The sequence below is a fragment of the Oncorhynchus gorbuscha genome, linkage group LG21, assembly GCF_021184085.1.
Source record: "Oncorhynchus gorbuscha isolate QuinsamMale2020 ecotype Even-year linkage group LG21, OgorEven_v1.0, whole genome shotgun sequence".
Lineage (NCBI taxonomy): Eukaryota > Metazoa > Chordata > Actinopteri > Salmoniformes > Salmonidae > Oncorhynchus > Oncorhynchus gorbuscha.
In genome coordinates this window covers 56,208,534-56,232,241 of record NC_060193.1, presented here as the reverse complement: position 1 = coordinate 56,232,241, position 23,708 = coordinate 56,208,534, and the positions used below count along the sequence as shown (strand labels likewise).

General features: G+C 44.6%; 2 protein-coding genes across 3 annotated transcripts in view; both read left to right on the top strand.

The window, feature by feature from the left end:
- LOC124008152 (prostaglandin F2 receptor negative regulator-like) overlaps positions 1–6,069 on the top strand; it is a 50,890-nt gene extending 44,821 nt beyond the window's left edge. Inside the window, exons 10-11 of the mRNA XM_046319193.1 lie at positions 3,110–3,415; positions 3,613–6,069. Coding sequence (XP_046175149.1) covers positions 3,110–3,415; positions 3,613–3,776 — 470 coding nt within the window. The 3' untranslated portion in view covers positions 3,777–6,069. The remainder of the gene's footprint in view (positions 1–3,109; positions 3,416–3,612) is intronic.
- A 6,167-nt stretch (positions 6,070–12,236) lies between these two features.
- LOC124007615 (sodium/myo-inositol cotransporter-like) lies at positions 12,237–23,667 on the top strand. 2 transcript variants are annotated; one of them, XM_046318242.1, is made up of 2 exons: positions 12,237–12,324; positions 19,652–23,667. In XM_046318242.1, exon 2 carries the CDS (start codon positions 19,922–19,924, stop codon positions 22,031–22,033), a length of 2,112 nt encoding a protein of 703 aa, XP_046174198.1. In that variant the 5' UTR covers positions 12,237–12,324; positions 19,652–19,921; the 3' UTR covers positions 22,034–23,667. The 2 variants fall into 2 exon arrangements, with proteins under 2 accessions (XP_046174198.1, XP_046174195.1); XM_046318239.1 differs by lacking the exon at positions 12,237–12,324 and adding an exon at positions 12,886–13,132.
- Positions 23,668–23,708: the final 41 nt, after the last annotated feature.

The window sequence follows — 23,708 nt, the reverse complement described above, 5'->3', positions numbered from 1 at the left end:
GACCAGCTGACATCATGTCAGTGATTCTCTCGTTAACACAGGTGTGAGCGTTGACGAGGACAAGGCTGGAGATCACGTTGTCATGGTGATTGAGTTCGAATAACAGACTGGAAGCTTCAAAAGGAGGGAGGTGCTTGGAATCATTGTTCTTCCTCTGTCACACAACTGCCATCATCATTGTTTTGCACAAACAGGGCTTCACAGGCAAGGATATTGCTGCCAGTAAGATTGCACCTAAATCAACCATTTATCGGATCATCAAGAACTTCAAGGAGAGCGGCTCAATTGTCGTGAAGAAGGCTTCAGGGTGCCCAAGAAAGTCCAGCAAGCGCCAGGACTGTCTCCTAAAGTTGATTCAGCTGCGGGATCGGGGCACCACCAGTACAGAGCTTGCTGAGGAATGGCAGCAGGGAGGTGTGAGTTAATCTGCACACACAGTGAGGCGAAGACTTTTGGAGGATGGCCTGGTGTCAAGAAGGGCAGCAAAGAAGCAACTTCTCTCCAGGAAAAACATCAGGGACAGACTGATATTCTGCAACAGGTATTGGACTACTGAGGATTGGGGTAAAGTCATCTTCTCTGGTGAATCCCCTTTCCGATTGTTTGGGGCATCCGGAAGAAAGCTTGTCCGGAGAAGACAAGGTGAGCGCTATCATCAGTCCTGTGTCATGCCAACAGTAAAGCATCCTGAGACCATGTGTGGGGTTGCTTCTCAGCCAAGGGAGTGGGCTCACTCACAATTTTGCCTACGAACACTGCCATGAATAAAGAATGGTACCAACACATCCTCCGAGAGCGACTTCTCCCAACCATCCAGGAACAGTTTGGTGATGAACAATGCCTTTTCCAGCATGATGGAGCACCTTGCCATAAGGCAAAAGTGATAACTAAGTGGCTCGGGGAACAAAACATCAATATTTTAGGTCCATGGCCAGGAAACTCCCCAGATCTTAATCCCATTGAGAACTTGTGGTCAATCCTCAAGAGGCGGGTGGACAAACAAAAACCCATGAATTCTGACAAACTCCAAGCATTGATTATGCAAGAATGGGCTGCCATCAGGATGTGGCCCAGAAGTTAATTGACAGCATGCCAGGGTGGATTGCAGAGGTCTTGAAAAAGAAGGGTCAACACTGCAAATATTGACTCTTTGCATCAACTTAATGTAATTGTCAATAAAAGCATTTGGCTGTTATGAAATGCTTGTAATTATACTTCAGTATTCCATAGTAACATCTGACAAAAATATCTAAAGACACTGAAGCAGCAAAATTTGTGGAAATTAATATTTGTGTCATTCTCAAAACTTTTGGTCATGACAGTATAATGTTTGGATTCAGTCTTGTCAGGTGAACTATTGTGTTCTCACCTTTTGGCCAGATAATTTCCCCTTAATCTCCAAACTGTTCCCTTATCATTGGTTATGCATATTATTTTTCGTATTTCTTCTGTTAAAAAACATTTCAATTTGGCCCTATCCATACAGTCCCAATTCTAGGAGTGAAAAGGGTTACGACTGACAACAGCCCAGCTACCAAACTATCTCTTTAAGACTAACGTCCACTGACCAGTCCTCAATTAGGTCTGCAGGAATCGGCCTGATTGGTCCATTAGTCCAGCGGTCCTCTACATTTAGGCTCGTGTCACATCCAGTCACCTCTTGAATCCGGACACCGAGGTTGTGGAAACGAGGGGTCGCTGTGCCCTCCGTTCCATCTCTATAAATATAGTCGTGTCCCTTCCTGCCTTTCCCCATCTTATTCATCATCATCATCATTACCATCAGCATATTCATATTTTTTACTAAGTAGGCCTTGTATTAGCAGTTAGTCACACATTGATGTGAAGTGAAAATGTTACTTAAAGTTAGGATTCACCCCAACTCTGTATTGGTGGTTAAGATGTCCAGTCATTAGAGGCTGCGACAGGATAGCAAATCTGACTGAAGAAGTCATACCACATTCTGGATCACTGGCACTGCCCTCTCTCTCGTTTCTTGCTCGCTCGTTTCTCGCTCTCGTTTCTCGCTCACTCATTGCTCTCTCGTTCCTCTCTCGCTCTCTCGTTCCTCTCTCGCTCGCTCGGTGCTCGCTCGTTGCTCTCCGGCTCGCTCTCTCTCGTTGCTCGCTCTCTCGTTGCTCGCTCGCTCTCCCTCTCTCTCTCGTTCTCTTTTTTTTTAATCTCCTCTAGAACATCTTATTCTTTATTTTCTTCTTGTTCCTTCCCTCTTTGTCTCTTTCTGTGAGATGTTCTCTAAAGGTGGCTGTAGAGACACACACATAGTATTGATGTGTAATCTGTGTGTGGGTAGGACAGTAATGATAGTCCCTTTTAGACACATTAATGACCGGTTAAAGCTACTCCTCTTTAGACCTTTGCTAAGAGCCCCTAGCACAGAAACACAGATGTATGAATACATGGACAGAGAAACAGATGTATCCATATGGAAGATGTGTTCTATGTTCTCTCAGTGATATCATGTCTATTCACATGTAGTTTTCCTTCAGATCCATGAATTCCCATCACAGATCAACATTGAGACGGTGGCAACACCAGACACTAACTGTAGGTTCAGCGATAGACTGATAAAACCTTTGGCCTCAACCACATGGAAAAGATTTCTATAAAATACTTAACATTTTCTCCTCCCCCTTCTACTTCTTCTGTGTCTCTATCCAGTCCCCTCCCCCTCTATTCTGTCTCTCTGTCCCATTCCCTTCCCCCTCTCTTCTCTCTCTATCCAGTCTCCCCTCCATGTCTCTTCCTGTTGCTTGATCCAGTCTCCCCTCCATGTCTCTTCCTGTTGCTCGATCCAGTCTCCCCTCCATGTCTCTTCCTGTTGCTCGATCCAGTCTCCCCTCCATGTCTCTTCCTGTTGCTCGATCCAGTCTCCCCTCCATGTCTCTTCCTGTTGCTCGATCCAGTCTCCCCTCCATGTCTCTTCCTGTTGCTCGATCCAGTCTCCCCTCCATGTCTCTTCCTGTTGCCCGATCCAGTCTCCCGTCTTCCTGTCCCTACATCCAGTTTCAATCTGCTGATGTTAGCTCTATTACATAAACCCAATGAAGTGGTTTTAATAGAATTCTCTCCTCTTCCTCCCTCTGCTCAGATGACCTGTCCTACGAGGTACGTTGGTACCTCACGCGGCTGAGAGGGGGGAACAAAGGCACCCTGCTGGCCAGCGTGGACCGCTTCGGTCTGGTCAAGAAGGAGGCGCGCAACGCCAGCAGTGACGTGTCCCTGGAGCGCACAGACACACACACCTATGCCCTGAACATCCACGCCACCCAGGACAGCGACAGCGGGGAGTACCACTGCCAGGCAACGCCCTGGTACCTGTCTGCCTCCACAGGGGCCTGGACACATGGGGCAGAACTCACCTCTACCAGGGTGTTCCTCACTGTACGATTCCCCAGTGAGTAAGGATGGGGGGGGGGCACTGTGTGTGTGTGTGTGTGTGTGTGTGTGTGTGTGTGTGTGTGTGTGTGTGTGTGTGTGTGTGTGTGTGTGTGTGTGTGTGTGTGTGTGTGTGTGTGTGTGTGTGTGTGTGTGTGTGTGTGTACAGTAACTAACACTTTCTCTCTCGGTCTGTCTGTCTCTGTCTCCCTCCAGTGTGGGACTCTCTGAAGCTGCCTCTGCTGTACGGTTCTGTAGCCTCTGTGTCCGTGGGGCTCTTCTCTCTCCTCCTGGGTTTCATCTGTGCCCACTGCTGCTGCCGCAACACCACACACACCCCCCGCTCACGCAACAAACTCATGGACCTGGAGATGGATTGACTAGCACAGGCCCGCTGGAGCGACCACCGCTTCTCCAGCTGATGAACTACGAGCACGCGCACGTTACCGCGCCGGCACATTACCACGGCAACGGCAGACAATTGACCAATCACAACCCTTCGGGTGCGCTCCGTGGAGCTTTTAAGCGCACCAACGGGAGAGGAGGAGGAGAGACAATAGGACATTTATTGTGGAGCTGTAGAGGGGAAAAAACCACTGAACTGAATCAACTGCTAAAGAAGAGTGCAGGATATCTAGTCTGCCTATGTGACCGTATTGATGTTAGGTATTGCACAGAACAGCCCTGGAGTATTCCTACCTTAGTGCACTTTGTCTACGTTTGTCCTCATCACTAGTTTTTGAAATGAGAATGCTTTTAAATGGAGGTGTGTGTGTGCTTTATTTGTGTGGTTTGCCACACCTGAGGCTGGGAAAGAGAGCCGCTTTACCAGTTTTGTCCTGCCCTGTTCCTGGTGAGATGTAATTTCAGTAACTCAACAGCAACTAGCCAGGTTCCCTGGTGCACGTTGATGACCTCAGAGGCTCTCCTCTAGAGCGAATGAAAGACACTTAAGGACCCAGAGCTCACCTGCTGTAACCCCCTACACTGACACTGGTGCTACCCCCACTGTGAAGGACGTTGATGTTATGTTGGACCTAGGGTTTATATGGGGCAGGTTGAGGAGCAAGCTGGCCAATAAGAGAGTGGACTAGTGGTGGTGACTGAGAGGAGTGGTATGATATGGACTGACACAGTCAGAGGGAGACATTGTTTATATAGGTAGCATACTGGATTAATGCGTGGAACCTGCAGTCCTCCACACACTCTCCCAGCCAATGCCTGGCTCTAGCTGAATAGTCCCAAAGTGGCTTCCTCGTCTCCTCTCCTTCATCTGCACTGATCAATAAACACAGGGTGGATCTAAGCAATATAATGTTTGAAGCCTACCCGTTACATTCACATCAGTGCAGATGAAGAAGAAGACGGGACGAGGAAGCCAGAGCATGGAGATACACCCCTGGAATGCAATGTAGAAGGATTAGAGAGAACTGTTAACAAACCCATTCCTGAAAGCAATCTCCATGTCACCTCCCAGTTTAGTAGGGCCCAGTCCCTTAGGGAGTCTTCTTCCCCTGTCTCTGGTACAGTACAATAGCTGTGTGTCCATCGAAAGGACTATGCTGTGTTTGTATGGGGCTGGGGCACTCAGGGCTGTTGTGTGTGTTCCTGGGGTTAGTGGTTGGCCCAGCAGTATTCTGCCCAGTGACAAAGACCAGCCCAGCTCTGCTAATTACCCCAACCTAGACCCAGAAGGCCTTTTTAGAATGGTCCTGTACCTGATGTCAACTACCACCCCTGAAATGCTACCCTGTCTATACACATGCTCCATATACTGCCAACACTGAACATACTGACATGCACAACAACTGTAAACACACACTGCTTGATCGAGCACTCCTCTTACCCAATGCCATGTACCCCAACATCTACAAATAAAATCACACTCCTCATGCACACACACATACAACCCTACACACACACTGTCCTGTATACACACTGCCAATGTAACCCTGTGAGAGGCACCAGCTGTATCTAGGTTCTGGCCTGGTACCAACTGGGGCTTTGGCTCTGGGATCTGACCTGGTTTAACTCACTAGCGCCCCCGATGGGAGAAGAGCTGCTGTGTGCCAATCAATAAACCAGGACCCTGTTAAAATACTTAGAAATTGCATCCTTCCTTATCTGACATGACTGGATTGGTGAAAGATGTGTAGTGGAACCCTGGCTATCAGCTGCCATACATCTGTATGAGATCAGACATGTACTTGAAGGAAAGAGATGCATTTTATAGTATTGGTATCAGGCCTCGAGCTGTCCCACTGTGTGGGTGAAAGGTGTCCCTAAGCACTGACCCAAGGTCTGTTCTGTGTGCAACCTCGTAATTATTTAGTTCAGATTTGGACTTGGGGAAGCTGATCTGAGATCTATCCGAAGAACCTCCCTAAAGTCTAGAACCACAGACCGATAGGACAACCGCCAACACAAAACCCTGCAAGTTCTTTTTAAAGATCCTTACTGTCATTTTATTTTTTGTAATTTGAAATAGATTTCTAAGTCTTTTTGTAAATGATTGTAAAGCCTGATATGGATTTTTATCTGACATGAATATCTTATTCTGTGCCGATGTTTCTCTGGGTAACGATCAATCAGGGTTTTTTATGATTCGCCTCTGCTTCCAGGCCTCTGAAAAACTTCAAATATTTCTGCCAGAATAAATGTTTTATAACAGTACCACGACTGAAGCTGGTTTGTTGTATCCCTCCTTCCCTCCATCTCTTGTTGTTCTTCAGGGAACAGCCTCTGTGTCCTCTCTCTCTCCTTCAATTACAAATGCAGATGAGTGTTATGTTTAGAACTGTCAGCCTCCAGTGAGTTATTTTCCTCACCTTCTCTCACGTTGTCTCTCTTCTTCCCCTCTATCTTTTTCACACCTGTTTTTCTTCATCCCTCGCTCTCCTTTACTCCCTAAATGTTTCTTTCTCTCGCTCTCTTCTCCCCTCTTTCTCTCCCTCCATCTTCCTCTCGCTTTCAAAAGATTGACCCAGATATTGGTGCTGTATCCTCCATGCCCCCTCTGTGATGTGTGTGTGTGTGTGTGTGTGTGTGTGTGTGTGTGTGTGTGTGTGTGTGTGTGTGTGTGTGTGTGTGTGTGTGTGTGTGTGTGTGTGTGTGTTCGTCTGGACACACATCCTTTAAGGTCTTGTTTGATCCTCAATGGTGGTTCCTGTATTAGACATATCATCTCTGGGGTCTCTGTTGGTTGGGCCTGATGGCTCAGAACAACAGTTTACAACAACTCTAGACCAGAGTTGGACCTGGCCACCCAAATGGACTCCTAGCCCCCGGCTAACTAAGTAAACACTCCTGTCGGTCTGATTGCAATTGGCTAGAATTAAGCAATGTGGTCAATTGTGTGATATGCTTAAGCCTAATCAAATCCTGCTTCTTAAACCATGTACATCCCTTGTCAAACTCATTCCAACGAGGGGCTGAGTGTCTGTGGGTTTTTGCTCCTCCCATGTACTTGATTGATGAAAATAAGGTCACTAATTTAGTAAGGAACTCCCCTCACCTTGTCTGGCTTAATTAAAAGGAACAAAACTAAACCTGCAGACACTAGGCCCTCCATGGAATGAGTTTGACACCCGTGAGGTACAGGTTAATGATTCTGGTATGTTGGTTGTTCTAGCTCCTCAGCAGCAGCAGGAGGCGACTGCATGAGTACACAGCATAGAGTAAATGTTAAACTTGAGAGGAGGCGAGTGTCCAGAGGGGAGAGCCATGCCCCGGAATGTGGCGATGACTCGTCAACGCCTCGCCATGGCAACTGTCTACAGAGGGGGGGGGGAACAAGTTGGGGGTGTGATATCTGATCTGCCTCCAACTCCAAACACTCTTTTTCACACACACATACACACGTAACCTATATCTATGTTTAGTTTCCCCCTATCCACAGTTATATTCTGTCAATACTATACACACAGAATACTTGCGCACACACACCTCCAGTAGTGTCATACTCTAGGAGTTGGTAGGCGCATGCTTTGTCCTTGTAAGGCTGTGTGTGTTCTCCAGGGCGACCGTCCCTCTGTGCCAACTTCCTCTGTGTCCTCACCCATCACTGTCACAGCACTCAGGAGGCCCTGGCTCATAGAAATGAAATCAATCAAACACAACCCATGGATGTGAAAATTGATTGGATTTCAGTCACATGGCCATTTGGTTCAATATCTCCCTCCCATAATCCATATACATCTTCACTGATTATTATCTTGCAGTTATTTAACCTCTGCCACTACGGCTGCTGGTGTGCTTCTAAGGCTTTTTATAGATCCGTTCATATGGCTGTCATAACCTGTTATGTATGCTCTATGAATGCTCACAGCCTGCGGGAAGCTACGTTGAAGCCCTTTAGCTGTCTGTTGTATCATTCTAGAGACCTTTCTAACCACCAATATGCTTCTAATCACTAAGTAGCCCTGACCTCTAACCCTTAATAAAGAACACATATCCCATCAGCTCTGACTGCATCACCCTGTTTGTCCATCCATGCTGGCACAGACATCTTTCTGAGTGACTAACATTGTAATGCCTATTAGCTCTGCTCATGTTGATTTAGCACAGCCATACAGTCACTATAATAAACACAGGACGGAGCCACAGAGACTTCTGCCAATGCAGAGCAGACTTTATTAGCCTTCAATCAGCCTACATTATGGCCCTGCCTGTGGTCATCTAATCTAGGGATTCCAAAACCCGGCCATGGGGCCTCCCAGCTTGATGAGTTGGTTATTTGAATCAGCTGTGTAGTGCTACGTCAAAAAACTAAACGTGCACCCAGGGAGGGCCCCAGAACCGGGTTTGGGTAACCCTGATCTAGTCCATTGTTATGCATGCTAGCCCCATGGGGCTATTTAGGTCAGGTCCCCTCGCATTGCCATACAGCTGCTGGCATTGCATCTCATAGATGCACAGGATGGCTCAGTGAAGAATGGCCGAATATTGAATTAACCCCATACCCATACATCCTACACACACAGCATTGCCTCTGTGGTCGTATTCCATTCCACTGTCATAGATACCTTGGCTTTTCTCCTTTCCTCAACAACCACTCATCTGATGCTGTGACAGACGAAAGCCTAAAGGCTGCATCTTAATAGCCTAAAGTGGCTCCCTCTCATCTCCTCTGCTCTCCCTCGTGTTCTGGTCTGAAAACACAGGCTGATTGAAAGCAATATGGTGGATGGATGCCTACCAGGAATGTGCTTTCAATAATTCAGTGCTGCAATCTAATGGCTGTTTTTGTTTGTTAACCTAAAGGGTAAAGAACTTCCATCAGGATATATATATAACTCATGTAATCTCTTTCTCCCTCCCTCTTCGTCCCATTCTCTCTCTCTCTCTATCCCTCGATTTCTCTCTGGTTACGGCAGTCTCTTTCTCTCTGTTAAAACAGCTGAGTCTAAGCTTTATGTTCCTTAGGTCAGTGAACAGATCAGATGTCTCCAGACAATAAGACGCCCTCAGTCCCGCCTCTGTTACACACACAGCTACTCTGCCTGACTCAATCCCCCCACCATTTTTAGAACTACTCTGCCTGGCTTAAGGAACAATGAGGGAGGACAAAGTTCTTTCCAACCTCATCAGTCTCCTGTTTCACCACATACATGCATTAGGAATGCCTATCCTGGAGAATCTTATAGTCTAGCGCTGCCATTGTGAAGAGGGATTTAGGATGTTACTATTGACGATGGGTTTCAGGCTCCTTATTTAAATAAACGTGTGTTATCCAGAGGGACTTAACATAAGTCAAATGAATGGTTAAAATGCCCAGCTAATTGTACATTTTAGAACTTTGTCCTTAAGAATACAGTACTGTACTGTAGGCTGTGTCTCTTTTAAAAATCAATCAGTTATCAAAATCATCTATTCTGTGACACAAACGAGGCTAAAGAAGATTCCTAACGGTGTAGGAAATGATTTCTGGACTGGCTTCATTCAGGTCAAAAGCCTTTGTCTTCCTCTCCCAGACTGAGAATCAATACAGTCCATGTTGAATCAACTTTTCTGTTCTTTCTTTCCTTCTTCTCTTCCTTCACTTTTCCCATAGGGCAAAGGTCGGGGTAGAATGTAAATATTCTCATCTCCATGGTTACAATTGGGCACTTTAGAGCTCTGTGACCTTTTGGTTGATCTTTTTCTTTGCCTGCCAGAGTTTGGAAAAAAATATGTAGCAATTAGAACCACTCTATTCTAGCTATAATCGTCTACCATTCTAGAAGATCATAGGTATTCTATTTCTATTGTCTGCAGTGGAGACATGACCTGTTACCTTGACAATAGCCTTGAAATGAACAGCTCTGATCTGGAATCAGTTGTTAGGGCTGGAGAGTGACTGGAGCATAGCGATCCTATTAAATTACTAGAGGCTATGTCATAAAAGTTTCAGAATGAGGTTAAAACTGCAGCCATATTGGTCAGGGAGAAAAACAAATAATTCTAATTGGAATGAATGGCAGTAGAGGCATAATCCTGATTTGACTTATGCAGGAAAATAAAAGTAAGGCATGTGAAATCTACCATTCCAGTGTTTTACTTGCTATATTTTATTCACTTTGCCACCTTGGCCTTTTTTTGCCTTTACCTCCCTTTACCACTTGTTTATACTGTATTATTGACTGTATGTTTGTTTTATTCCATGTGTAACTCTGTGTTGTTGTGTGTCGAACTGCTTTGCTTTATCTTGGCCAGGTCGCAATTGTAAATGACAACTTGCCTACCTGGTTAAATAAAGGTGAAATAGAAAATATCAAATTGTGTAATAGAATTGTCAACCTAAAATATTGTTATATAATTAAATGTATTTTATAGGGGTTTTATACACCTTGTGTATAAATAGCCTCTAAAATATCTAAACAGGTGTGTTTTTTTGGAAAGCTGTGAGTTCTATTATATGATGCAATATCAGTAAGTCCTATCATCAACTGATTTCAGCCAGTGTATGGCTGTGGATTGACTGCATTGTTTGAATGGAATGTTGTCATATTGGCAGTTCATTTGAAGTATTTACGGAACCATTCCTCAAATTGTCTGGCTAGCTAATAAACATTCTGTGCAGATACATTATTCAAATGAATTATTTTACACTATCACAGCACTGGAAAACCATGGCTGACCTTTGGACCATCATAAGAAGGTTGATGTACATTCTAGTCTTCTATTTCTATTGACTGGAGCACCTTTAACAACTGGCTCACTATTCTTCACCTTAAAGACAGATCTCTATCAATTCCACAGACATTTAGCTTCCTTAACCGAATAACTGCGTTAGGTTAAAAATAGTATCTTCCTGTTTGTGGTTTGTGCTTCCTGTCTGCTCCATTCAGTGTTATCATTTCATAGTGATTTACCAGTATATGCATACAGTGACATTCAAGGTTTGACATCTGCATTTTATAGTGTTAGAAATGCAACATTGCCACCTAGTGTCTAGACACTACATCAGACCTTCATTACATAGCAACCCTAACCCTGGTTATGAGTAAATCTGCTATTTAGAATAGAATGTTGCAAAATCACCATCTGACAATCACCAAGACTGATGAGAAAACTGTAAGATAAAGCAAATAGAATGCTTGACGGACAGAAAGCTCAAAGAAAGAAATTTCCAAAGAGATCATCGGGGTTTTATTTGTCAATGCATTTGCAGATTATAATGCCCTTGGGTGCAATGTAAAGCCTGTCTTTACACAGTACAACTGTAGCAATTGAGAGCGAAGAGCCAGCGTGGGATTCGATTGAACCAGCGACCCTGCAGGTAGCCCACGGGACTCTGCTTCCAGCGCAATAAAGGTCCAGACCACTTGGCAGAGGACACACAACTAAATTGGCTCATACTTTGTAGCTGCTACTAATATCGAAGCAAAAGTGCATTATTTTGACGAGGTAAACTCACACACATCAATTCCGTGAATGACAGTTTGATCAAATTCTGTTTTTTTGCATGGATCTCTGCGATGTACACACAGCTCCAGGGAAAATTGCTGTCTTGGTCAAAGCCAGCAATTATCAGGGTCTGTGCTATCCGGATCCATGGAACGGCCCTACCCCATTGAAGTTTACATTTTAAATGGTTAAGTTAAGGGATAACGGACGTCTCAAGGATCCCGGCTAGCAGGGAGGAAAAGTGCCAAATTGTCATACTTGAGTAAAAGTAAAGATACCATAATTAATAGAAAATGACTCAAGTGAAAGTGAACGTCACCCAGTATCTGGTTATAAGTATCTGGCAGGTAGGGGTAGCCTAGTGGTTAAGAGTGTTAGTATGTTAGTAACTGCGAATCCCTGAGATGAGTAGGTCTAAAATCGGTTGGTAAACCCTTGAGCAAGGCACTTAACTGTTATTGCTCTGAATACGAGCTTCTGTTATAACGTAAAATAAACGTAGCCTACTTAAGTACAGTGGTGGAAAAAGTAGTCGATTGTCAAACTTCAGTAAAAGCTATACTTCAAAGTATGTTTTAATTAAGTAGCCTTATTTATACCACGAGCAGTGATTTAAGGGGTGAAAAATGCAATATTCATGGTGTCTTTGCAGAAAATGACTGCCATATCCCTGGTCCACATCAGGGTAATGGGCAGGCTAATAAGATATTTACTAATTACATGCCTGTCACTCAGGGAGTGAGTGCTTCTGGGGGTTTCATAGGTGACAGTCCACGACATGTGGACAGTATCCAGTCAGTCTGTTATTCAGATAATCCTGAGCCAACTAGGTGACAAATCTGTTGATGTGCCCTTGAGCATGGCACTTAACCCTAATTGCTCCTATAAATCGTTCTGAATAAGAGCGTCGCCTAAATGACAAACGTAATTAAAAGGCTGTTTGGTTTAGTGATTAAGCCCTTTGAGGGAATGAGGGTGTTCCAAGGGAACTATTGACTAATAGAGCAACAACATGGGCTGGTTTGTCATCGCTGGCTGCAGGTAGGGCTATTATGAAAAATCAAGTAGGATGTAATGTGCAGGGCTAACTGAAGATAATATCTGATGTAGCCTACCCCTGAAAGTGTTTTAATTTCATGCATATTTGAAACTATCGATTGCCAAAGGTGTTGCACCCCTGGAGTGTGCACATGACCTCCAGAGCACAAACACACTTCCAAGTCATATATAGACGTATAAGGAAGTGCTTGCAGAACTTTATCAAATCAACGTTAAGTCAAGTAGACGGTTTAGAATATGTTATAGCGGGTGCAGCGAAATTATTATGTTAATTTACTGGCAAGGTTAGGAACTATCTAGAGTACACACGTAAAAGGAATCAAGAAATGTCGGAATGAGTTGCTGGCTAGCGCGCACATTCATTACATAATGCAACATTTTTAGTTTCAAAACCACCAGTGGAGTTAAATGCAATGGAAACCTATTTAAACTTGTTTTTTTATTTATTCCGGAAATGGGACTTTAACTGCGAAAGTTACTTGCGTGCACGTCAAGCACAGACTTTACATAAACTAGTAAATTTGATGGGAACATTGATGGGGAAATGCCAATTGGTTGGAAAGCGACTAAAATGTCCGCCAATTATGCGAAAACTCCGGGCTAGAGCGTGCATCTACGCCACAGGCAAGGTGGGGGGCGTGTTCATAGAAATGGCACTATGCTGTCAAACCAAATTTGGAATGCAACCTATGAAAAAAATTACACCTAATCTACCTGCCTAGGAAGGAGCGTGATTGATGCCTTGAGTCTGGTGTTGGAGAGATTAGTCAGAGAAGGGCTGCTGGAAATGGTAAGTACAAGCAATGTCATAATTATATTATGGAGTCAGACTGTAGAACAATCCTAAACAGTGGTGCGTTTGTCACGTGGAAATTGACAGGTTCTAGGTCTTAGTTGAGCAGGCAGCGTGAAGTTTGAAGCAGACAAAAGTGACTAACAATTATTTTGTAAGGCATGCTTTTCTATCAGTTTCAGCACATTGTCAGTACTGGCGCATTCCCAATTTGGTTTCGATGTTGTTACCGTTACTTTGAAATCAAACGCAAACAAAAAGGGGCACAGCCCATCAGTCAGGTGTCCATCTAGATGTAGTCAGTGTAGCAAACCTCGCAACACAGTCTCCAGTTGTACTCTCACCAAACATATCAGCCTGTCGTAATACGCTTTCAGCGAACATTGATTAACCATGCCTCGGGATAGCGTCACTTCCTGTGGGCAGTTGCCTGGAAAAAAAAAAAGTTTTAAATACTATCATTTAGCTCATGACCAGGCAATTAACCAATGGAAAATGCTACTCAGGTTAAACATGCCAATAAGTCACAGGTGACATTCTCACTCACTTAAAATGAGCTTTTCCTTACACTTGATAGTGAAACTCTGCAAAAGTACATGTTCAATAATAGGTTTTACACACTGGTTAAAAAAGGCAAATATTTCACACACAAATTGCACTCAAAGATAAACTCCCTGAAACTCGAACTATACAACAAAGTCCCTATGGAAAAATAGACTCTAATACCTGCTAGCAACTCTACCACATGGTGTCCTGAGGCAGCCAGGGCTCCCATAGTGGTGTTGACCTGTCCTATTGCTGGCACATTGCCCTCAGATCACCAGACCACACACCTCAAATCAAATCAAATCAAATTGTATTTGTCACATACACATGGTTAGCAGATGTTAATGCGAGTGTAGTGTAATGCTTGTGCTTCTAGTTCCGACAATGCAGTGATAACCAACAAGTAATCTAACTAACGATTCCAAAACTACTGTCTTATACACAGTGTAAGGGGATAAGGAATATGTACATAAGGATATATGAATGAGTGATGGTACAGAGCAGCATACAGTAGATGGTATCGAGTACAGTATATACATATGAGATGAGTGTGTAGACAAAGTAAACAAAGTGGCATAGTTAAAGTGGCTAGTGATACATGTATTACATAAGGATGCAGTCGATGATGTAGAGTACAGTATATACGTATGCATATGAGATGAATAATGTAGGGTAAGTAACATTATATAAGGTAGCATTGTTTAAAGTGGCTAGTGATATATTTACATCATTTCCCATCAATTCCCATTATTAAAGTGGCTGGAGTTGGGTCAGTGTCAATGACAGTGTGTTGGCAGCAGCCACTCAATGTTAGTGGTGGCTGTTTAACAGTCTGATGGCCTTGAGATAGAAGCTGTTTTTCAGTCTCTCGGTCCCAGCTTTGATGCACCTGTACTGACCTCGCCTTCTGGATGATAGCGGGGTGAACAGGCAGTGGTTCGGGTGGTTGATGTCCTTGATGATCTTTATGGCCTTCCTGTAACATCGGGTGGTGTAGGTGTCCTGGAGGGCAGGTAGTTTGCCCTCCAGTTAGTGTCACTCAGTGTCACTCAGACCAGAAGGGGAGAGACTGGCTTCCTCACCTGCGCCCAGAACCACCCATGGGAGAGACCGCAAAACCTATGAGGGCACAAAGAAACACTAGACCATGAAACTAAAATGGTCCCTGCTCCACAACTGCCCACTCGGTGGCCCGGACCCAGCTGATGCTACACCAAATGTCACAAGGTGGAAAGTGACACATTCACCTGAAAAATGAGTTGAAACCTGTTAGTTCACCTTAAACCTGTTAGTTCACCTTAAACCTGTTAGTTCACCTTAAACCTGTTAGTCTAGTGACCACTTTTGGATTGTGTGCTAGTGAACCTCACTTTACGCATGGAATTTCCACCGTTCTAATGGAGTGTTCAAGTGTCTAGGGACCTTGGTGCACTTCATTCATACATTAGGTTACTCTTCAGTTTTTAGAGAAACATTATGAATACTCTATCATAATGTTGGAGTCACCAGATAAAGCAAGAGAGAAAGATGAGCCTTATTGACACTTGTGCAAAGTTTGGATAAGAAACGATTGTTCAAACATTTCGTTAACTTATTAATCTTTACTGTCTGTCACTTATGGTTATCCTGCAAGTAAATATGGTAAGGAAAAGGTTTTCAATCAGTTTCAGCAAATTCTCAGTTCCGGTACATTCTCAATTTGGTTTCACTATAGAACCCCACAGTGGAGGTGTCATAATACCCATAGGACATTTTTAGGAACACTTCAAATAAGGGCTGTGTTTCGTTGGCAAAACGATTGGAACCATTTCCTTGTTTGACCGCTAGGTTTTACGGGTATTATGACTCGTACTGTGGTACTCTATTCAGTTAAATTGTATATGGAAATGAACATTTTCTCATTAACTTTTCTTTAAAAACCATGCTACTTAAAATCAGAATCATCCAAACCAAGCAAAAAGGGGCACAGGAAGCGACGCAGCCCAGCAAACAGGTGTCCATCCTCAGCGCTAAGACAGGTCAAATTTGTGCTGTAATTAACTAAGGGCGTGTTCCTCTGTCCAGGCGTTGCTGGCGCATACCAGATCTTACAACGCCTGGACAGGTATTTTATGTATCAGCTAACCACATCATGTGTTATAGCAATCTGTCAGCCAATCACATGGCACGCAACCATTGGTTGGTGGATGCAATGCCTGAGCAGGGAAACACAACCATGTGGTTAACTGATACTTTAAACAAATCTATTCAAGCATTATAAGATCTGGCATGCGTCAGCAACGCCTGGGCAGAGGAACGCGCCCTTACCATGTGCTTTCTCCAATCGTATCAGCCTGCCATAATAGGCTTTCAGCAAACAGTGATCCAACATGCCTCTGTACTGGATCACTTCCTGTGGGCGGCTGCACATAGGGCTTGTTAAACATTGCAGGTGACTGCCTACTGACTGATCAATAAAAATAATTACTCATAAATAACTACTTCATATTATTTGTAGATCAGTCAGTCCCAATTTATCCATGATACAGTGAGTGGCTTGTGAAAGTATTCACCCCCCCCCGCCTCCTTGGCAATTTATACTTTTTTAGGGTTTGTGTCATTTGATTTACACAACATGCATACCACTATGAAGATGCTAAATATTTTGTGGTGAAACAAACAGGAAATAGGACAAAAAAAAACGGAGAACTTGAGCATGCATAACTATTCACCCCCCAAAGTCAATACTTTGTAGAGCCACCTTTTGCAGCAATTACAGATGCAAGTTTCTTGGGGTATGTTTCTATAAGCTTGACACATCTAGCCATTCTTCAAGGCAAAACTGCTCCATCTCCATCAAGTTGGATGGGTTCCGCTGGTGTTCAGCAATCTAAGTCATACCACAGATTCTCAATTGGATTGAGGTCTGGGCTTTGACTCAGCCATTCCAAGACATTTAAATGTTTCCCCTTAAACCACTTGAGTGTTGCTTGAGCAGTATGCTTAGGGTCATTGTCCTGCTGGAAGGTGATCCTCCATCCCAGTCTCAAATCTCTGGAAGACTGAAACAGGTTTCCCCTCAAGAATTTCCTTGTATTTAGCACCATCCTTCAATTCTGACCAGTTTCCCAGTCCCTGCCAATGAAAAACATCCCCACAGCATGATGCTGCCACCACCATGCTTCACTGTGGGGATGGTGTTCTCAGGGTGTTGAGTTTGCACAAGACAAAGTGTTGTCCTTGATGGCCAAAAAGTGAAATTTTAGTCTCATCTGACCAGAGTACCTTCCTCCATATGTTTGCGGAGTTTCTCACAGTTCTTTTGGCAAACACCAAACGTGTTTGATTATTTTTCTGAAGGCAATGGCTTTTTTTAGGACACTCTTCCATAAGCCCAGTTCTGTGGAGTGTACGGCTGAAAGTGGTCCTATGGACATATACTCCAATCTCCGCTGTGGTGCTTTGCATCTCCTTCAGGGTTAACTTTGGTCTCTTTGTTGCCTCTGATTAATGTCCCCCTTGCCTGGTCTGTGAATTTGTGGGTGGCCCTCTGTTGGCAGGTTTGTTGTGGTGCCATATTCTTATCATTTTTTAATAATGGATTTAATGGTGTGTGGGATGTTCAAGCCCTGTGGGATGTTCAAGGTTCGGAGGACCTGAGCCCTAGGACCATGCCTCAGGACTACCTGACATGATGACTCCTTGCTGTCCCCAGTCCACCTGGCAGTGCTGCTGCTCCAGTTTCAACTGTTCTGCCTTATTATTATTATTGGACCATGCTGGTCATTTATGAACATTTGAACATCTTGGCCATGTTCTGTTATCTCCACCCGGCACAGCCAGAAGAGGACTGGCCACCCCACATAGCCTGGTTCCTCTCTAGGTTTCTTCCTAGGTTTTGGCCTTTCTAGGGAGTTTTTCCTAGCCACCGTGCTTCTACACCTGCATTGCTTGCTGTTTGGGGTTTTAGGCTGGGTTTCTGTACAGCACTTTGAGATATCAGCTGATGTACGAAGGGCTATATAAATACATTTTATTTTATTTTATTCAAAGTTTTGAATATTTTTTTATAACCCAACCCTGATCTGTACTTCTCCACAACTCTGTCCCTGACCTGTTTGGAGAGCACCTTGGTCTTCATGGTGCCGCTTGCTTTTAGTGGTTTTGCACACTTTCAGGTGTGTATATATATGTATGTGTGTATATATATATATACTGAGATCATGTGACACTTTATTTAACTAATTATGTGACTTCTGAAGGTAATTGGTTGCACCAGATCTTATTTAGGGGCTTCATAGCAACGCTGGTGAATACACGCACCACTTTTCCCTTTTGTATTTTTTTAGAATTCTTTGAAACATGTTATTTTTTTCACTTCACCAATTTGGACTATTTTGTGTATGTCCATTACATGAAATCCAAATAAAAATCAATTTAAATTACAGGTTGTAATGCAACAAAATAGGAAAAACGCCAAGGGGGATGAATACTTTTGCAAGGCGCTGTACATTAAGGTTTTGATCTTCTCGAACACAGCCAAAGGTGTCATTCACCTGCTCAGACGTTGCATGCATCAACCAATCACGTCATCCACTGTCCAACTGACAGATTGCCATAACATATGTGGTTAGCTGATACGTAAAATACTTATCTGGCAGGCGTCAACTACGTCTGGGCAGAGGAACGCGTCCATAAACAAGGGGGTTTAATTATACACTGAGAGAAAATATATAAACGCAGCATGCACCAATTTCAATGATTGTACGGAGTTACTGCTCAAAAAATAAAGGGAACACTAAAATAACACATCCTAGATCTGAATGAATGAAATATTCTTATTAAATACTTTTTTCTTTACATAGTTGAATGTGCTGACAACAAAATCACACAAATTATTAGTAACAGACACATCCCTATGTCCATAGCCCTGCGAGGCTTTGCCTGGACACATTTAGAATGAATGTCAGTAACAGACACATCCCTATGTCCATAGCCCTTCGAGGCTTTGCCTGGACACATTTAGAATGAATGTCAGTAACAGACACATCCCTATGTCCATAGCCCTGTGAGGCTTTGCCTGGACACATTTAGAATGAATGTCAGTAACAGACACATCCCTATGTCCATAGCCCTGTGAGGCTTTGCCTGGACACGTTTAGAATGAATGTCAGTAACAGACACATCCCTATGTCCATAGCCCTGCGAGGCTTTGCCTGGACACATTTAGAATGAATGTCAGTAACAGACACATCCCTATGTCCATAGCCCTGCGAGGCTTTGCCTGGACACGTTTAGAATGAATGTCAGTAACAGACACATCCCTATGTCCATAGCCCTGCGAGGCTTTGCCTGGACACGTTTAGAATGAATGTCAGTAACAGACACATCCTTATGTCCATAGCCCTGCGAGGCCTTGACTGTCCCATAAACACACCAGAGCTATTGGTTGTGGAAGGAGCACACATTTGGACATACAATAACTCAGACACATCCATCCCTTTGTGACATGCATCTCTTCAAAATAACCCAGATGAACAAACGACACCCTATGGAACTTTGACATAAATCTGAGTCAAACCTGACGACCACAAATATGTACATCCATGTGACACAAGAAGATCCAGCTACTGCATGTTAAAATTGGATGACTGTTTACACAGCTATAAAGCGTGAGGGTGGGACTGGTAGGGGTAAATATGCATGCACCCATTGAACTGTACAAAACTCATACAAGACTAGTACTACTATACTGTTAGCTATGTGTTATAGATCAGTGGTTCCCAAATGCCTTTTTCACTGTGACCCTTTTATAGCTTTTGAGGTTTTTTAGTGGCCAACCAAGTCAGCGAAACCAGCGTTCCTGGCCAGGACCCAGCCACAACTTAATTAAAAGACTTTTGCCACAACTCACAACCTGTTTATCTTTACCTGCTATTTCTTTGGTTTTTCTAACCCTGATCTGTTGTGTGTTTTTATGCTCTATTGTAGGAGCATCGATACAGATGAGCTGCTACCTCAAACCTACAGTATTCTCCGTCAACCCTTAGGGTGCCTTGCTGTGGGAATACCTCACCAAGACCTGAACTGGACCAGACTCACCTGCAGCATCCAAGCATTGTGTGAGAATCTCTCATAATCAACTGAAAGACTGGAACTTAAATTGAAAGGGTACTGATCACTAAAGCAACCATATCACCATATCACTAGCAACCATATCACCTAACTCCTCAATAACACTCTTTAGAAGTATTATCCAAGATGGCTCCCACCACCATGGAGGCGGCTGACATCGTTGTTGTGGTGCTGTACTTCATCCTGGTCCTTGCCATTGGCTTCTTCGCCATGATGAAAGCCAATCGGAACACTGTGAGCGGTTACTTCCTGGCCGGCCGATCAATGAACTGGGCTATGATTGGTGCCTCTCTGTTCGTCAGCAACATTGGCAGCGAGCATTTCATTGGCCTTGCAGGGTCCGGGGCGGCCAGCGGGTTTGGAGTCGCCGCATGGGAGTTCAATGCCCTCCTGCTCCTCCAGCTCCTGGGCTGGGTGTTCATCCCGGTTTACATCCACTCTGGGGTCTACACAATGCCTGAGTACCTGGCCAAGCGCTTCGGTGGCCGACGGCTCAAGGTCTACTTCGCTGCTCTCTCTCTGCTGCTCTACATCTTCACCAAGCTCTCTGTGGACCTGTACTCCGGAGCGCTCTTCATCCAGGAGTCACTGGGCTGGAACCTCTATCTGTCCATCATCCTCCTCATTACCGTGACCGCGCTGCTGACCGTCACAGGGGGCCTGGTTGCGGTCATCTACACCGACACCCTCCAGGCGTTCCTGATGATTGGCGGCGCGCTATGCCTAACCGCCATTAGCCTGGTAAAAGTGGGTGGCCTGGAAGGGGTGCGGACCAAGTACATGGAAGCCAGACCAAACATCACAGCAATATTAGCATCCTCCAACTTCACCTACATCCCCTCCTGCCACGTGGAGCCCAAGCCCGACTCCCTGCGCATCCTAAGGGGCCCGCTGGACAAGGATCTCCCCTGGCCGGGCTTCCTCTTTGGCCAGACCCCGGCCTCCATCTGGTACTGGTGTGCCGACCAGGTCATTGTCCAGCGGGTGCTAGCCGCACGGAGCATCTCCCACGCTAAAGGCTCCACACTGATGGCCGGCTTCCTCAAGATCCTGCCCATGTTCATCATCGTCATTCCCGGGATGATCTCCCGCATACTGTTTGCAGATGAGCTGGCGTGTATCAGCCCAGAACACTGCATGGAGGTGTGTGGATCCAGGGCTGGGTGTTCTAACATCGCCTACCCCCGCCTGGTGATGTCCGTCATGCCAGTGGGTCTGCGTGGCCTGATGATGGCGGTGATGATCGCAGCGCTCATGAGCGACCTGGACTCCATTTTCAACTCCGCCAGCACCATCTTCACCTTGGACATTTACAAAATGGCGCGGGAGCGGGCGTCGTCGAGGGAGCTGATGGTGGTGGGACGTGTGTTCGTGGTGTTCATGGTGGTTATCAGCATCGCCTGGGTTCCTGTCATCATCGAGATGCAGGGAGGCCAGATGTTCTACTACATCCAGGAAGTGTCTGACTACCTGACCCCACCCATCGCTGCCCTATTCCTGCTGGGCGTCCTATGGCGGCGCTGCAACGAGACTGGTGCGTTCTGGGGTGGCATAGTGGGGTTCGCGTTGGGCGCCACGAGACTGGTGCTTGCGTTCGTCTACAGAGAGCCACACTGCGATGAACCGGACGAGCGGCCATCTTTTGTCAAGGACGTCCATTTCATGTACGTGGCAGCCGGGCTGTTCTGGATCTCAGGCCTGGTGGCTGTGGTGGTTAGCCTCTGCACCCCTCCACCGAGCATAGAGCAGGTCCGCACCACTACCTTCTGGGGGCTACACCAAAGAAACACAACCCTAAACATAGAGAGAGATGAGATGAGCAAGCTGAACCCCCAAACTAAGACCCATGTCAATGGGAACGGCTGCATGGACAAAGAGACGACCAAAGACCTCCATAATGGGGTGGAGGCTTTATCCGATATGGAGGCTCCATCTAATCTCCAAAATGGTGGCCACCCGACCTTTTCAAGCACCAGAATGGCAGTAGACCAAGAAAAGCCTTGGGTGGTCTGCTGTGGAGGAGTAGGAGGGGAGAAGGGGAGGTGTGTGAGGGTTCTAGAGTGGTTCTGTGGGTTTAAGGAGGAACCGGCTAAGACCCGGCCCAGATCAGCCGAGGAGGAAGAGAGGCTTTTGCAGGAGATGCTCCAGGAGACCCCCAGAACCAGACTCATCCTCAACATGGGCCTGGTGCTGGTCTGCTCTGTGGGGGTGTTCCTCTTCATCTACTTCTCTCTGTAGGAGGGGATCTCAACCTGTGACATACACAATATAGTTTATATGTAATATGTCTACATGTGACATCTAAAGAAGTGTTTCCTACGCCACCCCAAAAGTTCAAGCCCAGTGAATCAGGTGTGCTTGAGCTGGGCTAGAACAAAAATGTCCAACCTTGGTGGTCCTCCAACATGGACTCAGGGGTAGACGTAACATAGGAAACGCAAATCTAGTATGTAATGTTACAATTCGTATGGTACAGTGCCTTAAAGTATTCACACCGCTTGACTTTTTCAAAATGTTGTTGTTACAAAGTGGGATTAAAAGTGGGATTAAAATAGATGTAATTGTCATTTTTTTTGTCAACGATTTACAAGTGGAAAAAAATTCACAACTAGTTAAATGGAAGATAAAACACTAATATATTTTCATTAGATAAGTATTCAACCCCCTGAGTCAATACACGTTAGAATTAATTTTGGAAGCAATTACAGCTTTCTGGGTAAGTCTCGAGGATCTTTGCAAACCTGGATTGTATAATATTTGCCCATTCTTTAAAAAATTATTAAAGCTCTGTCAAATTGGTTGTTGACCATTGCTAAACAGCCATTTTAAAGTCGATTTTAAGTCAACTGTAACTAGGGCACTCAAACATTCAATATCATCTTGGTAAGTAACTCCAGTGTATATTTGGTCTTGCGTTTTAGGCTATTGTCCTGCTGAAAGGTGGATTTGTCTCTGTGTCTGTTGGAAAGCAGACAACCAGGTTTTCCTTTAGGACTATGCCTGTGCTTAGCTCTATTCCCTTTCTTTTAATCCCAAATAAAACTCCCAAGTCCTTGCCGATGACAAACACATTCATTAATTTAGCAGACAATTTTATCACACCATCGTGCTATTATACTTCTGATACCAACGCAGGGTGAAGGAGGGGCCACAAAATGTGAACCGCTAGCAAAAATGGTATAGAAAAGTATTTTTTATTTTGACAATCCAAATTACAGTATTTTGAAAATACAAAATACATTGGATTGTAGTTCAGCCAAGTGTAAGTCAAATGACAAAATACTCTGAATTCAAATAAGTATTTCAAATACATTAACAGAAACTGTCCATCTTTGCCTGTGGTTTCAGGCTGCCAGCTACGCTACTCTCTACCTGACCTAGATATAGAATACATAGAAACCCCCTTATCTAAAGGAACACTATTAAAAAAGTCCCCCCTGTAATGGAATAGTACTGCCTGAATTGGTACTACTTTCTGTGGTAGAGTCAAAAAAGGTGCAAATGAATGTTACAGTATTAGCCCAAGCACGTTCCTGTTGTCAGACTATTTGCATAATACAAGAAAAGGAGTTAGTTAGTGGTGGTATTGCAGGAAAATAAGTCCTGTGTGTATTTATCCCCCTCAGCCCACAGTGTCCTGGTGTGCCTGAGGTCAGAAATAGCCCAGTGGGTAACCAGTGTCCTGAAAAGACCCAAGATGGACACCATGGTCTGGTCTGTAGGGAGCCACTGATGTGTGTAACCAGGTGCTCCTGTGCTGGTTTAAACAGCAGTATGGGATTGGTGTGGGAGTGAGCACTACTTTGCTGCTGGCCTAGTCCTCACTGTCACTAATAGCCCACCATTCTCAAATAGTTTAATTCATATAAGGTTCAGTGCCATATAGGCTGCGTTTACACAGGTAGCTCAATTC